The 21,241-nt window shown below is 45.6% G+C and overlaps 1 protein-coding gene across 2 annotated transcripts in view; it reads right to left on the bottom strand.

Moving 5' to 3' along the window:
* Positions 1-1,482: 1,482 nt before the first annotated feature.
* Positions 1,483-21,241, bottom strand: part of RASSF2 (Ras association domain family member 2) — a 40,994-nt gene continuing 21,235 nt past the window's right edge. For both annotated transcript variants that reach the window (XM_057530205.1, XM_007191704.2), the window contains 9 exons: positions 19,360-19,435; positions 16,864-17,015; positions 13,681-13,769; positions 11,439-11,599; positions 10,098-10,199; positions 8,567-8,618; positions 7,959-8,080; positions 6,631-6,728; positions 1,483-5,455 (listed from right to left, as the gene is read on the bottom strand). In XM_057530205.1, coding sequence (XP_057386188.1) covers positions 5,386-5,455; positions 6,631-6,728; positions 7,959-8,080; positions 8,567-8,618; positions 10,098-10,199; positions 11,439-11,599; positions 13,681-13,769; positions 16,864-17,015; positions 19,360-19,435 — 922 coding nt within the window. In that variant the 3' untranslated portion in view covers positions 1,483-5,385. The remainder of the gene's footprint in view (positions 5,456-6,630; positions 6,729-7,958; positions 8,081-8,566; positions 8,619-10,097; positions 10,200-11,438; positions 11,600-13,680; positions 13,770-16,863; positions 17,016-19,359; positions 19,436-21,241) is intronic.

The following is a 21,241-nucleotide window of genomic DNA, read 5'->3' as shown; positions in this document are numbered from 1 at the left end:
CACCTAAAAAGCTACTGCTTGGAGTGAAAACTCTAAATGTAAGAAATCAAAACAACAATTAAAGGGGAACCACCATTATCCAAACTTTTCTCTCTTTTTAAATACCTATAAGCATTGTTTGACAGCATTGATAAAAATCTTGTCTTGGTTGCTACCTTTTTCTAGAGGCCAAATTATGTTGGTCACTCTTTTTTTTTTAATTTTATTATTATTTTTTTAATTAATTTATTTATTTATTTATTTTTGGCTGTGTTGGGTCTTCGTTTCTGTGCGAGGGCTTTCTCTACTTGCGGCAAGCGGGGGCCACTTTTCATCGCAGTGCGCGGGCCTCTCATTATCGCGGCCTCTCTTGTTGCGGAGCACAGGCTCCAGACGCACAGGCTCAGTAGTTGTGGCTCACGGGCCCAGTTGCTCCGCGGCATGTGGGATCTTCCCAGACCAGGGCTCGAACCCGTGTCGCCTGCATTGGCAGGTGGATTCTCAACCACTGCACCACCAGGGAAGCCCTGTTGGTCACTCTTTATGCTCCATGGCCAGATTTCCTAGAAAGACAACTGTCAATCACATATTTAAATGTTATGAACCAGCCACACAACCTCTCTCTGTGTTAGAGTTCTCCAGAGAAACAGAACCAATAGGATGGAGAGAGATGATAGATAGATATAGATAGGGATCTACTTTAAGGAATTGGCTCATGCAATTGTGAGAGCTGGGAAGTCCAAAATCTGAAGGGTAGGCTGGCCATCTGGAGGCCCAGAGAAGAGCCAATGTTGCAGCTGAAGTCCAAAGGCAGACTGGAGGCAGAATTCCCTCTCCCTCAGGTGAGTCAGTGTTTTTCTGTTACAGCCTTCAATTGATTGGATGAGGCCCACCCACATTATGGAGGGTAATTTGCTTTACTCAAAGTCTATTGATTTAAATGTTACTCTCATTTAAAAATACCATCACAGCAATACCCAGACTAGTGTTTGACCAAATATCTGGGTACCATGACCTAGCCAAGTTGCACATAAAATTAACCATCACACTTGCCTCACACCATAGCGTGGAACTTGGGCCCTAGTCTAAAGGTCTTAGGCTTGGCAACCCCTGGGGGGCTGTGCCTCCAACAGAGGCAAGCCCAGATCCCCAAACCCTGACAGTGGCTTGGCCATTTTACAGATGAGGAAACCAAGTCCTAGAAAAAGGTTCAGTGAATTGGCCCCAACAAGCCAAGGGTAGAGTTAGGACAAAAATCCAGCCTCACTGAATAGCTGTTCCCAGCTGTTTCTACAATTCTTGGCTCCACCAGGGCCTGAACTCAAGATTCATAGGGAATATTCTCATTTCACTTCCTTTTTGGAACATTAGAACCAAGTCTGAGTGCAGTCAAACCATAAACTCTGAAAAGAAAATCAAAGCGTCTCCTGGATGCACCTTCACTTTCCCATCCGCAACCCTCCTGTAATGCAGCGGACACACACACACCTGTCCACCGGGGACTTCTCTTTGAAAGTGCTTTATTCAACAAGATCTAAGTCAGGTGCTTTAAAACATATCAAAATGTTACAGAAATTCACAGCTCCCTACTGAGGACTTGCCAAGTTACATTAAGATACCTAAACACATCAGTTTATAACTTCAGAACCAAACATTGAATGAGGTCATGTACCATTGCTCGAAAAGCAAGTTATGATTAAGAAAAAAGATACTTCACAAAGCTAAATCAAGTGAGGAAACCCTTAAGAAACACTAGCGGTAACACACCAGAAACCATCAGCCTGGGAAACAGGTCTGCGATTGCCAGGGAGACTCCACAGGAAAACTGAGGCTCTCCTTTCACAGCTTGTCCATGTCTGGTGCCTGGCTATAACACAGGGGGCGCTGTCACCTCCCATGACAGGGTAAACACTGTCAATTCCCTATGAAAGAAGGGGTGCCACATTTGTCTTTATTTTTACCTCTCTAGGAGATCATTCCTCAACTCATCTGCCTCCAACAAGAAGACTTCATGTAAAACAATTTTCGTAGAGACTTGACTCGAGAATCTGTACTGCTGCAACAGGTGTTCAAGGAGATCTCTGCCTCCTACCTTGGCCCTCACATCATGGTTTTGTCGCTATGAGGCACTGGAATTCCTTTGTTCATAGAGGAATTTCTCTTGGAGATGTATCTATGGCACCACGTTCTGTGTGCTACAGAGCTTTGAAATAGTTTTGTTTTTTAAAGAGAGCGTCTCTTTTCTTAAGAGAGCTTCCTGCCTTTCTCTGGTCCATTTCTCCTTCCAACCTCCTAACACTGAAATAACAGCCCAACTCCAAAGAAAAGAATTCTTGCCAAGACATGTTTGCGTCAGAGAACAGAGTTTGTTTCTTGAGTGTTTTTGTTTGTTTGTTTTGGTCTTTATATCCTAAAGTCTTATCTACAGAGATGATAAAATGTCTTTATCTGGAGGTCCCTAGGAGAGAGTATTGTTTTCTTTCTGGTAGAGAGGAGGGAAGGGTAAAAATATTTCTCCTTGAAGTCTCAAACCAAAACCTCAACCTCAGGGCTCAGCATTTGTCACAGGGGTAGGTGGCTAATCCAAGATCCTCCCACCTCAACCTCAACTCACAAAGTCCACAAGTCTGGAGACCAGTGTACACATTCCTCACCAGTTTGCACAGGCAAACCTATTGTTTGTGCTTTTCAATCCCTCCCCAAGGTAACCACTCCCCCTCCCCCCACAATTTAACTCCTCGCCTTCCCACTAATGTGATGATTAAGAATGTGACCTTGTGCTTAATTCCATCATCACCAGGGGGACTGGATCCCCTTCCCAACGATAAACTCAGGTTTTTCCTTCATTTGATCACCTTGTAACATAAGCCCCTGGAAAAAGACTCAGATGTGGCTATGCCGCTTTTCACAAGGGAGGAAAAAACCTGTAAATTGGCCTTTTTGTTCTTCACAGGATTTCAGGTTCATTGCACACAATTACATAAACCCACACAAATCAGTCCAGGAGTTCAAAGCTGCAAGGCCATGTGATACCAGTGAGAAAATCCAGCTCCACATCACAGCAGAGGGTCTCTATTTCAGTTGCTGCTATTTCAAAGAACCTTTCCAAAATTCCTGACTGGGTCATTAGTACGTGAGAAATGATTTCTAAACAGGCTGAGCCAAAATGGAAAAGTGCGGCCTGCATTAAGTGGAATGTATCATGTAAGATGCGATTTCCCCTCAATTCCACCCCAACCCCCCATCTCTAAAAAGCCAAGTCTACCTCAGTATCACTTTCTGAGAAAGTGATCTGGCAAATCTGACATTTTGCACCATTCCCATATTTACCACTATCATATTGCTAGTGCAAATTAAAGAGAACTTTGATAAACCAAAAACGGCTGTCCAATAAAAGTTAGCCATTAGTAATTTGCTTTGTGGAAAATTTTTTCCCTAGCCACTCAAGGAGGATTACTGGGGCCAACAAAGGCTTTGAACGTTCAAAATAAAAATAACCGGAAGAAAAGTTTTCCAAGTCATTTCTCAAATGCAAAACTCAGGAAGTATGTTTGCATTCACAAAACTGCTCTTTCCCATCTGTAACAAAGGAAGCCTCTCCCCGGGCCCCCATTTTTTTCTGTGCATTTTGCAGAAGCCCACTGAGGTGTATGATTGAGGCTAAGGCCCTCCAGATTACCAGTCCATCCCCCACAGGGCTGGTGGTGCTCCCCCCAGAGGAGGTAAGCTTGCTAAGAGACCCTCAGCAAAATGCCAGGTAGCAGCATGCCATCTTCTTGAAAGTCAACAGTGAGACTACAGCTGTGAGCCATCTAAAGAGGCCATGGAAGCCACAGGGGCAGGTAGGGGGCAAGGGTGCCTGGGCAGGAACAGCTCCGCTGCAAAGGTCCACTGTCCTTGCAGGCACAGATCAGTGGCTCTTCTTTCCTCAACTGCCCAGCTCTCCTAACCTTCTCTGGAGAGGAGGTGGAGAAGAGATGGGGAGCTTCCCTACCACAAGGCTCAGTGTTAGGAGCTTCTGGCCTTGCTTGGTTGACCTCCACAGCCAGGCACCTGCTCCAAGCATCTATCTGTCACTCTTCAAACAGTATCAGTTGTACTGGAGCTGAGTTACCTGGTGATCTTACCAATGGGGGCCCAGAAGGACAGACTCTTCCTGCCCTTCCCCCTCCATTGGAGTCTCTCAAGATCACCCAAGTGGCTGCTCAGAGAAGCTGAGAGAGAAGCTCCATCCTATCTACACACTTTCATGGGGCAGCCAAAAAGGTATCCCTTAACCCCACACTTGGTCGGTAGCAGGACAAGTCTTCATTCTTAGAGTCCATCTCCACACACAACGTGAGGGCAACTTGCAAGAATCCAGTGGTTGGAAAGTATTAAGCCTTGACCTTGCAAATGCAGGGCCTCAGCTCCAAGTGCAAGAAGACCACTGGATATGAAAATGGGCTGGGCTTACAGGCACCTGTCATTCTGCAAGGAGCCTCCACATTTCTCTAAGGAGGGAAACTTCCCAGCCATACAAGACCAGGCGCCATGTACAAACCAGTGATGCCTGTTTCATAAGATACTTCTTTCAACTCAGGGAGGCCCCAAAGAGTTGGGGTCATCAGCTTGGCATGCTGAGACAAACATCAGGCTCCCCTATCTCCTAGAGGTAGCCAGGGAGGTGAGGGTGGAGGCAGAATCCATTCTTTACTGGCATCCACACAGATCATCACATATGTCCTTGTTATTTAAAACAATTGAAGTTTCCAGTGTAAAAACCTGTGGGCTTATTGCATCTACCCCACTGATGGTTTATCTTTTTCTTTCCATCAGAACTGCCCCAAAGGCATGGTTTGTTAATTAATTTGTTAACTGCCAAGGATCTCACACTTGCAGATCCTTCCTAGGGATACAGGGAGAATAGCTATTAACATAAAAATACCCCAAATGGTGAGTTTGCTGGGCCCCCTTCCCCTTCTAAACACAAGCAGACATGTATGGCTGTTCCCTGGCACTTGAGGGGAGAAATCCTTTCTTCAACCTAAAACCCCTCAGATTGGTGACTCCTCTGATTTTCCTGCCCACAAGCAGAACATCTGCCAGCCTCATAGCACTTGTGCTGGCAGCTTGGAATTGAATTGCATGTGAATATATCATGTAGGCATGTGGATGTGTACCATGTGCACACACACGTGCACACACACATTTTGGGTTCTTCTTATAATAAAAACTGAAAGTCCTCGTGAGTGAAGGAAAGGAGCAGGGAAAGAAAGGTCAGGGAGTTGTCTGCTGGCTTCTCCATGGTGGTTTGGGAGCTGGAAAGGTTTGCATTTAAACGTTTCCATGGAAGGCGCCCAGCTTCCTGTGAGTCTTCTCAGGTCAACAATGCCCTCCATGGCGTCTGGATCCCCTCCCTGTGACTCAGATTGTTGCTGGGGTCTCAGCTATCTCCTCCAGCCTCTGCCGAATCATTAGCCGGAGCACGGTGTACCTGGGGACAGAACAGCTTCGGTGGAGAGCAGAAAGCAACACACTCCTTCTCATGACCCTCCCCCATCACTTGGGTCACAGTGTGGGCCAAGTGTCCCAACCCTTTGCTTCTCTCACTGACCCACTCTTGAACCACTTCATTACTTGTGTTCATTTCCACAACAGGAGGAAAGGAACTGAAAAGGCTCACTCCAAACTAATTATTTTACTATGATTAGAAAGTCTGGAGAAGAAGAATGAGAAGGTGAAATAACAAGAACAGTAATAAGGATTCCCTTTGTTGAGTGCTTACTATGCTCAAGGCACTATGCATAGAGTATCATATAATCCTCACCTAGGCTGGACCATATGAAATTGCCATTACTTTTACCATTTTGGGGGAGCCTACAAAAATGGCAACTTCATATGGTTCAATCTAATATCAGTATCTGCATTTTGCCAAAGACGCTATAGCAACTACCAAGCATGGAGGTCCATGGCTTGGTGGTGAGTATGATTTTTTCATCCCTTCCCTGAATTATGGTAATTCAGATACTGGAGTGGGCACTGTTATGCAGGGCTAACGTGGCTTTGCACTGCACAGCAAAACTATTTTTAAAGTTTGGCACATAGTAAGTGTTCAATAAATGTTAACTGCTATCATATTAGTTATTATCACCAACACAGAAAATGTAGCATTGACTTTAGTGGCAAAAAAAATCAATTTTTCTGTCATATCTATGAAATGCAGCTCTACTTTATGACTAAACATGACAAAAAAATAACAAAATCCTCCCCAGAACGGAGTTTTAGTACTGGACTTTTCAACCCAAATGCAATTTCCAGAAGAGAAATGTTAAAAAGGGAGAAAGGATGTGAGGAAGGGATTTTAGGGTTACTCTGCTCAGACAAATTTCCACTGCCGAGACAACCTTCCTGAAATCCTTGGAACAATTTTATGTCCCACATCAAAATGAGAAGTTGAACAAGAAGCAGAACGACCAACACACCAATGTTTCAAGTCCCCACCTGAGATCTGAGATCTGGCATTGTCAATGGGAAGCCCCCTGAACACAGTCCATAAGACCCAGTCCCAGGCAGCAGCTCCTCACAGCCCCTGCAAGGCTCTTGAACAGAGACTCCTCTCACTGAGGCCACAGGAGAAACCCAACCAGCCACCCCAGGGGCTATGCTTACTTGCGCATCAGCTTCTTTACTTCCCGATCTTCTTCCTCTTGGAGCTTCTGAATGAAGCTTTTAAGGACAGGCATCTCAAACTTTATATACTGAGCCACCTGGGGAGGAAAAAGTAAGTCTGGGGTGCAAGACCCCTCCCAGCACTATTCTAATTTTTTTTGGCATCTCTCTCATATAAGGCACAAAGCCTTGGGAAATCTATTTCTGCACTAATCCAGGATTTCCTTAAAGGCAGGAGCCAAGCCTCATTCTTCTCAAGGCTGGTATAGAGTCTATGATGAAGATCACTTCATTTACATGATAACTTCATCTCATAACTTCTCATTTTTCATCTCATGTATCCAGTCCATGAGAGGTGATGTCAAACATAGAAAAGCACGTTCTCTTGTCAGGCAGTCAGAGAAGACTGGAACACATAATATTCAATAAACCTCTCTGCTCTCCCCTAAGAGAAATTAAGGAACCATCACTCAGAATGATGATTTGTGCCTCAAGGCTCAAACAGGCATCCAAATGTGAACTGCCTCCTGAGAGGCTATAAGCGTGGGGGTGGCTCCCAGGTGAGCTGAAGTTAAGCAGCCACTCTTCCTCCCTCACCAGAACCCTCACCCTGTTCTACCAACTCTTCTCTGTGGGAGAAGTATGTTTCTCCATACTGTTAAGGGTGGGCTCAGCTATGTGACTTGCTCTGGCCAATGGAATGGGTGTGTGGATGTGATATACATTAAATCCAGGTGGTGGCTTCAAAGGAGCTTACATGGTTTCTTGCATTCCAGCCATCTGCCATGAGAAGCATACCTAGGTAGCCACTGCCTCTTGACCCTCGGTCTCTGAATAAGACATGCAATGTCGACCTGAGCTGAACCCACAATCTAAAGCAGAACCACTGCTACCAGCCTGCAGAATCCGGAGCAAGAAAGTAAATGTTTACTGTTGTAAGTGACTAAGACTTGGGGAAGTTTGTTGCTATAGCAAAAGCTATAAAATCACTGCTAACTTCTTGAAGTTGCTTGGAAAAGGTTTGCAGAAACTTTTCAGCCCTCTTAAGTACCGCAGAAAGCCTCAAGAAATTTATTCCTTCTATGGAAATCATTTCGTGCCTGAGCATTCTTCCAGTTAACTCCCACACGGCACACCCTCAACCTAGCTTCTGCATTCATTTTCCTGGCCCCATGGTCATTACTGTTTCAAGAACACCTGGTATTGAGAAATAGCAACAAAACAGGGCCTGGTCCTTGGCCAAAAAGCCAAGCTATACCCCAGTTGTAGTTTACCCAACAAAATCCCCCACCCTCCTGGGACAGACATCTGACTGAAAAGGGACTCACATCATAGGTGACTTCCTCCACTTGGTCCTTCTCCATAAGGAACACTTTGGAGACCTGCTCACATGGGCCCTGGAGGATCCGGGCCATCAGGGGGTAATCAGTGTTCTTCAGCTTCTGTTTCTCTGGAACCACACACAGCCAGAAGCAGCCCTGAGTTGCCTGAGGCCTTTCTCACCTTAAGTAGTTGTCAACTCAGGGGCCCAAATGGACCAGGCACCTCAGGAGATTTGGCCATACAAGTCAGGAGACTGATTTGTAAATGAACAATTCAACAGTTCAAAGCAACTGTTGCCGCTCCCCTACCCGGCAACAATACTTCCATGCCTCAAGCCCTTTGGAAGATGCTGCATAGGAGAATCTGGTTTTCTCTGTGCTTTGAGAAAATCCAGCTCTTTTTTTAATAGGCAGTTAGGTTTTAGGGTTAGTTTACTGACCATATATGGCATTCTCCGGTGGACTCATCCAGCGAGCTCACCAGCCTTGGAGGCAAACAACATTTGGAAGTTTCCAAAACCCAAGCAACAAGCAAATGAGGCAGAGATTTTTTTTTTAACTTGCTATTTTGAGTTAATTAAAAGTTTTAAGTATACTGTGTTCTTTATACTTACCACCACTGGTATGGACCACATACAAAGCAAACTCCTCCGCTGAGTTCTCAATCTGAATCAGGAAGGAGCAAAAGATACTTGCTGAAAGTATATATTTACATATCCTAACTGTGGCCACTTCTTCTTCTTGAACACTGCAAAGCTAAATAAATGATAGGCTCTTCTGAGGGGAGGGCTATTTATCTACAGCATTTAAAAGTGGTGAGGAAATGGGGTGGTAACATTATCAATAATAATAGGTAATAAGAGCTAACATTTATTGCACCATGCCAGGCACAGTTCTAACAAACTCTACATGCTTTAACTCATCTAATACTCATGACAACCCAGAGAGAAATAAAATATTGCTTGCCATATCAGTAAACAAAGGATGTCACAGTCATCAGCAATTGCAGCCACCTCCGATGGTGAGCTGGTGAGCCCTGAGAGGACTCAGGAAAGAAACAAAGAATACCTGCCATCTTGCAGCCATCAGACTGCAGCCACTCCCAACGGTGAGCCCTGAGGAAACTCAGGATGAGAAAACAGGATACTGGCCCCAGATAGCTAAGGGGTGTATCAAAGGAATGATTTCAGTGAGCCCAGACTCTTGCATCTTTCCATATGTAGGAAAACGCTAAATTCCTTAACTTGAGATATCTGATTTTCTTTAATTAACAATAATCTTTTGACATTCAGACTACCTGCCCTTTGTGACAAAACTCCTATGTATCCTAGCTCCCCCTTTGCCTCCTCAGAGCAGTTCTCTCAGGGTTACTTGAGATGCTGCCTTCTGGGCTTGAAGTCCTAAGAATATTTGCTGAATAAAACATAACTCTCAACTTTTAGGTTGTGCAATTTTTTTTCAGTTGACACCAGTAATGGGGTCCTGTTAACCTCATTTTACTGATGGTGAGGCAGAAGCACAGGGAGCTTAAGTCACTTGTCCAACTCCTCCAACCGGCAGGTTATAGATAGAGATTCAAACCCAGAGCCTAGGCTTTAAACCACTAGGACACACTGGCTTCTATTAGAAATAAGAATACTTGGTTTCCAAAAGACTTAGAAGGGTATTGTGGAAAACATACAGAGCAACAGGACTTCAAAAACACTCATGCACTATAATTTTCACATCTATTGAAGGCTCATCAAAGTAGGTTCCCCAAATGCACAGAAGTCGATATGTGCATGGAGCCCTGAAGCAGTCATCAGGTCCAGGGTCCTTCTCTGGAGGTCCATAAAGCACCTGAGGGCAGGTGCTTCTCAGGCTTCAGTGGCACCAGAATCCCTGTAAGCCTTGTGGAACAGGATCCCTGGCCTCATCTCCGAGTTTCCGCTTCAGTGGGTCTGATTTGGGGGAGAGGGAGGCCTGACAACCTACTTTTCTAACAAGCTCCCAGGTGATGCTGATGTCGTGGGGTCTAAAGAACCTAAACCTTCTCTGCCCGGTGCCTCCCTTACCACACACTCTCCATAGCCCCCACCTCTACACTTCTGGGGGCCCCAAGGCACACATGCCACTGTCTGAGGCCAGCCAGCAGAGGGAACTTGCCTTAAATTTGTTGAGCAGCAACTTCAGGACCTGTGGAGTGGTCATAGTGCTGTTGATGCGGACATTGGTGATGGAGCCATAGGCCGGCGTGAACACTGATGTCTGTCAATAGAGGGGTCCAGCTCAGAGTGAGTGTACAGACAAGGATGGGGCACTAAAACCCAGGTGTCCTGGCCCTGTTACCTGGGGTAAAGGGACAGGGACAATGGCACTCAACCTGTGCTCCCTGAGAGTCCTCTGTCCCTTACAACGTAGAAGCATTGGGTTTTGATGTCAAGAAAGAGCCCTGGGCTTTGCCTAGCTCAGGAGCTCACGCCCACCCCACTGCAGGTGGCTTGAGTGGTCTGAGCTTGCCAAACGGCAGCGCTGAGGAGGGAAAGAGGACCAGATAAGGGAGGCACTCCCTCCAAATAAAGCACACACAAAGCCCCTTCTACTACGACTTCAACATGAGGAGGTCTGTGACCACTCTTCCATGATGCACTTGTTTCTAGGGCCAGATTCAAACCAAGCAGCAGAGTCAGCTAGCTTGGGGTGGGGTGGGTGATCTGAGTTCTGCAGCTCTGTTTCAGGGCAGCCCTTAACTCACAGAGAAGTCAGGCCACATAGCAGCTGGAGGCACATGGTGCAGAAAGAGAGTAACACGTGGATGGGGGGGTTTCTGATGAGGGCTGTTTGTGGGGTCATCTCACATCTCACCCACTGAGACAGGAAGAAAGGGGGCAGGGGACAACCATTAATGACACAGCCATTAAGAACAGGATACCACAAAAACTGGTTAGAACCTACTAGGCCCAAGATGGCAGAAGATTTGACTTCCAGTAGACCTTCACCTCATTATACACTCATTGTAATACATTAGCACCTAAATGACACACCCACAGGTGCCACGACAGTTCCGAGGTCGACCATAAAAGGCCAAAAAGTGGGTGGTGGCCCAATTCATGGAAATCCCCACCCCTTCTCCAAGATAGTTATAATACTCCTCCCACTTATTAGCCTATGAAATTACCCAGCCCATAAAAATGAATCACCCCCACAGCCCAGGGCTGCTCTCATATTCCCGAACGACCCATTGCCTTGGGGCCACCGGACTCACCCGAGACCTGGGACGTGACCATCCTCTTGCACCCCATTTTTTCCTACAACACCATCATCTAGGAGGGCTCCTGATCCGGAGGCCCTTATCTCTCTCAGAGCCAGCAGAGCCTGCAGCCCACTCATGACCCAAAGACTGAGCGGCTTCCCAGGAGTCTGCAGCCCTGAGGTGGCAGCTGCCCAGGAAGGGGTCTTGCCCCCACTGGGGCTGGCCCTTGCCCCCTGCCACCCTATCGCCTCTACCTTATGGTTATAGAAATGGCCGTTGATGGAGAAGCGGTGGCGTCTGATTCGCCGCTGGTCGCTGGGTGTCCTCACATTGCCACGACGACGTACCCCAACATCACTGCGTGTGCGCATCAGTTGTGGGGTGTCTTCCTGCAGGGACTTCAGGCCCCTGGAGTCTGAGAGGGAAGGGGAAGATGAGCTCTGTCTGCCTGGACCTGGGATGTGACAGTGTGCACAGAGTACCCTCTTCCTGACCAATGCTACAGCACCTACAGCTTTCTCAAAAATATATTTTATAAAAACAGTATTTCCTGCTGGGGGAAAAACATGATGCATAATTTACCAAGAAGCAATACAGTGACAAAGTTCAGAGCACAGACTTTAGAGCCAGACTCCTAGGTTCAAACCCCAGCTCCACCACTGTCATTGTAGGGGAGCAAAACTTGCTACCCCAAAATGTCTCTGGCTTGCTGAAAACAATCAAGCCCCAAAAGACTGATAAATGAAATATAGCCTGCTATATCAGTAAACAAAGGATATCACAGTCATCAGAGATTGCAGCCACAGGTGATGGTGAGCTGGTTAGCTCTAAGGGGACTCAGGACGGAAAAGAATACCTGCCATCTAGCAGCCATCAGACTGCAGCCACTCCCCACGGTGACCCATGAGGAAACTCGAGGTGAAAACACAGGATACTGGCCCCAGATAGCTGAGGTTCATATCAAAGTAATGATTTCAATGAGCCCAGACTCTTACATCTTCCCATACACAGAAAAGAGCTAAATTCCTTAACTTGGGATATCTGGTTTTCTTTAATAAACAATAATCTTTTGACATTCAAACTACCTGCCCTTTGTTGCAAAGCTCCTATGTATCCTAGCTCCCCCTTTGCCTCCTCAGAGCAGTTCTCTCAGGGTTACTTGAGATGCTACCTTCCAGGCTTGAAGTCCTAAGAATATTCGCCGAATAAAACATAACTCTAAACTTTTAGGTTGTGAACAATTTTTCAGTCAAAAAGACTCAGGAAGAAACTCTGCCTTTTCCCCTAACTGCCTGAAGAATTTAGATAGCGGGCTTATTACTGGACTAGAGTTATCACCAGAGACATCTGCAAAGAATATGGGCTAAATGTGGTGAGGGAAACTCTTAGAGATCAGAGTCCACCCTGTGTCACACTGTCTTTGCAGGCCCAGCAAACATTTGTTTACCAAACGTTTGCTTTTCCATCTCCATGTGAATTGCCTTCCTCTCCTGAAGTCCCAAACCACTACCCCCAACATCCTCTTTTGTCTTTAGCTGAAGATGGTAGTTAAGGTGAGGGCATCAGCCATTTTGGTGAGTTACTCAGTTTTTCTGGGTCTCTCCCATGTATACATGTTATTAAACTTTTGTTTGATTTTCTCCTGTTAATCTGTCTCATGTCAATTTAACTCTTAGACCAGCCAGAAGAACCTAGAAGGTAGAGAAAAATGTCTTCCTTCCCAACACCATATATCACTAACTCTCTGTGCCTCAGTTTCCTCATCTATACAATGGGGATAGTAATAGCACTCACCTCACGAGATTGTTGTGAGGGTTGAAATAAGTTAATTCATTTAAAGTGCTTAGAACAACGTCTGCACAAGATAAGCACGATATAAGGACTTGCAAGATAATTTCGAACTGACAATATCTATCAAAATTGCAAATGCACATAGCCTCAGATCCAGAAATTCGATTTCAAAGAATCCTACAGACACTGACAAATGTGTGAAATGATACATGTATAAGGACACTGTCTACACTTTTGTTTGTCTAAAAGACTAAAGACGACTTAAATGTTTATCAATAGGGAGCAATTAAATTATCATTTTTTTCATACAATGTAATACTGCAGAGCTGTAAAGAATGCAGAAGTTCTCCATGGGTTTGTATGGAACAATCCTCAAGACAAACTAATAGAAACGGGATGTGCAAAATGCAGCCACTTACATAAAAAGGGGAAGAAAAGAAATGACATCCAACCATTAAGCTTTGTTGGTGTGTATTTCCCTGTGTTTGCAAAGAGTACCTTGGGAAGAATGCCTTCAGTTTGCTTCTACGGAGGGAAACTCAGTGGGTGGATGAGATGGGAAACTTTCAATTCTTTTTAATAAGTTTTGAATCTTGAACCATGTGAATTTTGTTTTCAAAAAATAAGTAACAGTGTACAACATTCATCATATCAGTCTTCACACAGTCAGCCCCAAACTAGAGGATCCTCCCACCATGCATGTACCTGTGGGACTTGATGTCTGATCACTCTCAGGCAGGGCATCCACCTCTGAGATTGGAATGTTGGGCATGGTGAGGGGCTTGAGGATGGTGCTGGTGAGCAGAAAACAAACAAAAGGTTCAGCCCCTGCAGAAGAACGCCCCCAGTCCCACCCCACCCCAATCGTACAAAGGGAGCACTTGGCCTGTGCAAGGCTGGGTACCAGCACACAGCAGGTGACAAAGGACATGGTGGGCTGTGCTGAGTGTCTCATGAGGCTGGTCCAGCTCCTGGGCTAAGCACTGGGCAGGGAAGGGGAGTTCTGGAGGGAGAAAATGCTTGTTCCCGGTATTTGCAGCAACATGAAGTCCAGGACAGAGAACAACAAAGAACACCTGTGTGGTGCCTGTGCTGAGTTTCTAAGCACGTACAAATTTTATAGCTTATTTAGAAAACCCTAATAATGGTCATTTATTTCTAGGGACAAGATTCTAGTTCAGACCCACTTCTGTTGGAGGAAAAACTCAGAAATTGCTTCTGCCATCTAACAGGAATGGAAAGTAATAGGTTAGCTGCTACAAGAGTCAGGGCAGCTTTGGAAGTGGCACTGATGGCAGTGTTCTCAGGGTTGCTGGAGAAAGGGTCACAAGCAGGCAATCTGAGTTGAGACCTGGTATTGCTACGATAGCCGGAAAATAACTCCTCAAAGCCTAAAAGAACAGTGGAAGCAGCTCAGAGAAACACACCCAAAATCAACAGAGGATTTGGCCAGAAAGGAGAATAATATTTAACCAATTAGGACCATCCCATGGTGAGAAGAATGCAGGTGCCCTGGTGAAACAAAGCAGGACCCTGTGGGGGCTTCCCAGGAACAGACCCCTGTATCCCCCTCCTCTTGTTTGTAAAAAAGCTTTAGCCTCCTAGGCCTTCCCTGAGTTCCAAAGAACAAATTTAATCAGAGAAGTGAGAAAATGCAGAAACTAAGGAAAACAGTCAAGCAAGACAAAATATTGATAATAATAGTTTAGCCAAAAAACAAAGTCAAGGACCTTTAGTTCCTCCTCAAGGGCTATAGATAGTATCCTGAGCCATGTCCATGAGTTGCTTTGCAGATACTGAAAGTATCTTCTAACACCAGGTGTAAGAAGTTAACTGCATTCTGACCACAAGCAGGTAAACCCCAAACCCCTTGGAACCAGATGATGTTGACTCCTGAAATACCACCCAATTACCTCACCAGCAATTAATCAGAAGAGCATCTACCACCCTGCGACCCTCTCCCTCATCTTGCCTTTAAAAACTCTCCGATGAAAGCCATCGGAGAGTTCACGTCTTTTGAGCATTAACTGCCTGGACTCCTTGTTTGGACCTGCAATAAACGCAGCACTTCCCTTCACCACAACCCGGTGTCAGTAAATTGGCTTTACTGCACATAGATGAGCAGACCCAAGTGTGGTTTGGTAACACTGGGACTCAGCAGAGATAGGATAATTTTCTTTTTTTTTTTATGGGCACATCATGTGGCTTGAGGGATCTTAGTTCTGAGACCAGTGATTGAACCTGGGCCCTCTGCAATGAGAACGCAGAGTCCTAATCACTGGACCACCAGGGAAATCCCAAGGGATGCTAATTTTAAGGGAAGACAATTTAAAATTGAAAATCTGAAAGAACTGCCTATTGTATTATAACCTGTGAGCTTCTGAGCCCCAGAATGAAACTGAGCAGAGCCTCTCAGGAATGGTGAACATTTGGCACCCATAGCAGCCACTTCCCACTCCCTTGTCCAAAGCACTCTTTATTGCCAAAGCAGAAACTGGTCTCAGCATGCTTCTTAACACAGTGGTTCAGGCATTCACTTTATTATAGCAGGCACTGGGATAACATTATTTACCATTCCTGAAAACTCAAAGTATTTGCAAGTTTCAAGAACCAACCAAGACCAGCTTGATGCCATAGGGAATGGAAAAGAAACAAGTGTACAGTGTGAAAGACCCCTTAGTGGGCCAGCCAAAGGTCACATGGTCAAGTGGAATTTTAAAAATCATCTCACTTAGGGAATGGAATGTAAAACACCCCAGGGCCTGGGCTGGGGCTGTGGAAAGGGTTTGGCCCACTTGAAACCAAATACAGAGAAAGTGCCGAATACAAAGCAGAGTATGAAACTGGCAAAGTTAGATGAAACCAGAGACCCTTGATTGGACACCCTGGCGCTGATGGGACAGGCAAAGATTTTCCTCCTTAAATTCCCTTGGAAAGAAACCAGATCAGTAACAGGCTTTGGCCACATTGTAGGTTTCTCTCAACTTTAGCAAAGAATAGATTTGGCTGTGGAGTTTAACAAAATGTTCAATGGGGTCAACAGAGAGGGCTTGGTTCTTATTTAAAACAGAAAAAAACATCACTGCGGTTTTGGCTGAGAGGTTGGCGCACTCCACCCACGCTCTGGCCCCAAGGCATTCAGTATCAGCAAAGTTTAGGATGGAACAAGGGATAGTCACTTGATCCTAAAAACTGAAGTCCCAGAAAGACAGTGAAGAGGGTGTGCCTTACTAGATGCATTGAACTACTCATCTGGCTACAGGGAGGAACAGGCTTAGTCTTCACAGACCTTCCAGTGGGAACCCAGGAGAGGGGACCTCTCAAGACCATCACGCCACCACCCAACTCCAGGTGTGGCCTGAAGGAAGCAGTCCTTGCTTGGCTGGCTTGGACAGGACCTGACATTCTTTTTCCTCTTCCAGGTTCCCCTCAGACACAGAGCTTTGGACAGAAGTTTTGAGCCCTAAATGTCTCTGGGGTGGGGTCGTTCTATGAGGAGTGGTCCTAGTGGGGAGGATGCTGGGGCATCAGGTGTCCTGTCGGAAATCTGCAGACTGGGCCTGGCTGGCCACTACGATACCCCTCAGAGACTAGGGGTCTCCACGAGGAAAGGCACGCTGCTCACCCAGGCCTTAGTGCTTCTCCTCTCTGACTCAGCATCTCCCCTCCTCACTCTGACTCTCACTCAGTGATTGTGGTGACAGGCATGGAAGCCCAATAACACCAACATACACCCCTTTCTCCTCCTCCCAAGTCAAAGGCAGGGGGCAGTGGGAATAGGAGCTGGGATCAAGGCTTGCTGGAAGAAGGTGGCATTTACCTGCTTGAGAATAGATGGAACCCCCAGATACCCCTGGTCACCCCCCAGTCCCATCTCTCTTCACTCACCCCTGAGCTCCTAAGTTACAGCCAGAGTGCCAAGAGGAAGAGGATGGAGGAGGGCGAATGCGTTCATTGTCATCCTGCATTTGTAGACGAATGGGCCGGCGCAGCCCCCAGGAGATGTTCAGCAGCCCCTCCACGATGAACTCATCTTCTTCCTGCCACAAAACAATTGGCAGGGTGAGCCCAGAAAAGCCCCAAGGAAGCCAGCACCATGTTGTTGGGGGTAATTGACAGCATCCTTGATGTGTCCAGCTGGGTGCACCCAAGTTACAGTCACAACCCAGCTCCAAGACACTCTCTCCACTTGAAACTACCCCTGAGGCTCTGAAGCTGACCTCAGAGGTCAGGGCAAAGTTGCCTCAAAATTCATAGACACGTGCAAATTATAATAATGGTTTTTTGCTGTTTTTATACTAATGATTTTAAAGAAAGCTAACTACATTTTTTTTTCTTTTTTTTTTTCTTTTTGGCTGCGTTGGGTCTTCGTTGCTGTGTGCGGGCTTTCTCTAGTTGCGGTGAGTGGGGGCTACTCTTCATTGCGATGCGTGGGCTTCTCATTGTGGTGGCTTCTCTTGTTGTGGAGCACGGGCTCTAGGCACGTAGGCTTTAGTAGATGTGGCACACAGGCTCAGTAGTTGTGGCTCGTGGGCTCTAGAGCGCAGGCTCAGTAGTTGTGGCGCACGGGCTTAGTTGCTCTGCAGCATGTCGGATCTTCCCAGACCAGGGCTTGAACCTGTGTCCCCTGCATTGGCAGGCAGATTCTGAACCACTGTGCCACCAGGGAAGTCCAATTACATTTCTTAAAGTATGTGAGATTAACCCTGCTAACAGAAGCAAGAGCTAAAACCTTAAATTAGCTACTTTCCCTTCCCCTACTATGGAAAGTGATGTGTCTTTAGCTATAACATGTTATATGTTAATTTGACCCACTGGTTGAAGGAGATTTAAAGTAACATTTCCTCAAGTTTGTTCAACAGAATACTAGCTCCTCTAGCAGATCAATTGTTAACCTTAAAAAGAGTACCATGTGATCGTGAGTTGGGAGATGATGTGTTAATCAGATTTCTTAACAGCAGAACTTCCCAGGCCAATAATTAGCTAATGTGCTACATAACAACTCTCCAAGAGGTGAATAAATCCTGCAAGAATTCCAACTTTATACTCAAGGGTTGTTGACTGATAAGAATTTAAATTTGAAACCCTTCTAAAAACATTTGCATGTTTTATCCCAAAGAAGTGGATCTCACTAATCACCATAAAACCTTTTAATCACCTATAAGACACACCTCAGAAAAGCTGTTTAAGGACCAAAATCTTGCTAATGGTCCAGCCACTAATTAGTAGAGGGTTTGAGGACAATGCCTAAAGGGTCAGGTTTTCTTTCTAGAGTTTCAGACAAACCTTTCTGAACCCATGTTTTATAAGCAGGGCCAAGACCTGAGATCTGGGCTATGGCCACATCTTCAGGACAAGCCGCATGAATGAAGATGACACTTCTTCAGTGAACAACTAACCTGGGCCCCAGGATCATCCTTAGAGAGGGAGGGGGTAATAAAGAAGGCAGGAGAAGAGTGGAGCAACTTTAGGGCATTTGGGGATCTTAGGGAGAAAAGCTTTATTTAAGCACAGGTCATATATGGCCTTCTAGCTGGTCAAGGTTGGCATCATTACTTTATATCACATGATTGTAGGGCAGAATTTAACCCAAAGTAGGACTTTGCCTAAGTGGTGTGGTTTGAGGAACATACAAAAAGCCACTACATACTATTCCCAACCAGCCTGCCTTAGTAGCTGAAATTCTGCCATCTGGATATCCGTTTGTTTCTATGAATTAAATCCCCATGGCTTGACAACCTGAAAATGTGTTTAGAAGGGTATTACACACACCTTCTTATCGGTCAAGAACACTTGAGTATATATTACTCCACCATCTATCTGAAACAGGCTTTACAGAAATGGATACAGTATGCATAAGCTTAGATTCAGGATGGGGGCTGGGGAAAGACAGATGGATAACAAAGGACACTCCAAGAAGGCACTCGAGGAAGGCTGCTGCAGTTGTGGGGAAGGGCCAAGAGTTACCACCCAGAGCTTATGTAACTTGTCCAGGTTGCTTCAGCAATAGGACATGGGCCCGGATGTGTCAACATAGAGGACTGGGTGAAGTTCCTGAATTGCCCAAGAGGAGGAAGGCTGCTTGAGAGTTAGTTGAAAGAGTCATTTCATGAAAGGGAGGGTTCTTCTTTTGAGGCTGGCACTAGCCCAGCCACACAGCTGCAGGATTGTCTCCGGAACAGAAAAGCTCATCTTTTTTAGAACAAATTTGGGCCTGGGGTCTCCTTCCAAAGAACTCTAGGGACTCCCAATAACATCACTAGCATTGAGAGGCTCCTCACTGTGGCAGGAGAGGCAGGGACTCTCAGACCAGGAGACATGGAGACAAAGACTGGGCTGGCCACCAGGGAAGGAGCCTCACAGATCATCCTTGGGACTCCTTACCTCACGATGTCGGAGCTGCAAATTCTGGCCTTCATAGTACAAGTTGTAGGTCTTCAGATGCAGGAGAAGTTCGTTCCTTAAGGGAAAAATACAAGAGGTGTCACAATCTCAGGTGAAGCCACTTATAATGCAGTTGTTCCCTCTTTTTCTCACCTCTAACCTGGCCTTCGACTTTCCAGTCTGGGTGTTTGTCTACATGTGTACATATACACATACACATACCCAGAGTTCAAGGTCAAGGTCAAGAGTAAATACTACCTAGAACAGACTGGATGTAAAGAGCAACTCCAGAAAACCAAGGCAGGTCTGGTCTGCTGACAAAGGTTGGCATCTCTCACAACACTCCCCAAACCCAAGCTAAATATGCAGGCCTTAATAAATCACAGATTCATAGAGGCAAACACACTTCAAAAGCCCATAGACAGGATTTCTCCAGACTCTCCACAGCCTTTCCTCCCTCACACATGCTGTGAGTGAGGAGGGGACAATCACTACAAACCTTCACAAGACTCAGAAACTCCTAGAATTTCAGAAAGTTAAAAGGGACAGGTCTGGGTCCCACTGACTTATGCTTCATTGACATGACCTTATCAGGTGTTTAAAAACTTACCAACTCCCATCAAGAGTGGAACAGATGAATAAAGGCAGCTATGGTCACACAATGGAGCAGCAATGAGAATATGAATGAACTACACATAATATGGATGAATCTCACAGATATTATGCTGAGTGAAAGAAGCCAGACACAAAAGAGCACATATTGTATGATTCCATTTATATGACATTCGAGGTAGATGTTAGAATTCAGGATAGTGGTTCACCTTTGGGAGTGGTGACTAGAAGTGGGCATGAGGGGGCTTCTGGACCCTAGCAATGTACACTTCTAGGTGCTTTTATCTTTTTAATCTATTCTAGGTGCTTTTAGTTTATAAAAATATTGTTTAAAAACCTTACAAGGCCTCTAAATACTGGTTTCCAAGTGCCCCCCCTGGGAGCACAGCTCTACTAAATGTGAGAGAGCATGTCACACCCTTTGTGATCAGAGTGAGAGCTGCCAAACCTGAAAATGCTGTGATCAGGTTTTATCTGAAAGTGAATGAGGGGAGGCCTGAGAAGGGCTTGAGGAGGCTGAGGTGTGTTCTTTTGCCTATACTCAGGCAAGAGGCAAGGGAGTTCAGTCCCTCTAAGTCCAGCCATTCAGTGGAGAGATTTGGGGCCACACAGGAGGTCAAAACCAGCTGGAAACTCGAAGAAGTTCCAGACAAGTTAAACCTAGATAAGCTGGAGTGAATTAGTAAAAAATGTGACTCCAAATAACCTAAAACAAAAGCTGTTTGATACTTTTGAACACAAAGATCTGAAACTAGGATTTAAAAGTACTGGTCAGTAGAAGCCCCGGGGGAAATCCATCAGTGAAGAGATAAGTATGATCCATAGCTCACACAACTGTGTGTCTGTGTATGGCCAAGTGTGTCTAAAGGAATTAAAACAATTTGGCCTCAAATAAATTAAACATTTCGTTAAGATAGAGAACATAAATATGTACAAATCTCTGTGCTGAATGTAAAAATATATCTGCAAACTTATAATTTAAAAAAGTCCATTTTGGCTTAGGCCCTGCCATATCAGCAAAAATCTGAGTTCAAAAGATTTTAGTGCATATAAAGCAATGAAACTGTCTCCTTCTGTTCAGGGGGCACCTGTGCCCATTTTAGCCAGAACCCCAGCAGCACAGGGACATGACCCAGCCAGGACTTTCCTGGGGTATACCACAGACAAGACAGTGAGCAGCCAGCACCAACTCCTCCTCCTGGAAGCCCTCCAGAACATCATCTCTTTTGAACCCCTAAGGGTGCCATGTCCTGAAGACCTCCTTAACTTC

Source organism: Balaenoptera acutorostrata, chromosome 15 (assembly GCF_949987535.1).
Source record: "Balaenoptera acutorostrata chromosome 15, mBalAcu1.1, whole genome shotgun sequence".
NCBI lineage: Eukaryota > Metazoa > Chordata > Mammalia > Artiodactyla > Balaenopteridae > Balaenoptera > Balaenoptera acutorostrata.
This window is presented reverse-complemented; position numbering and strand designations above follow the sequence as displayed.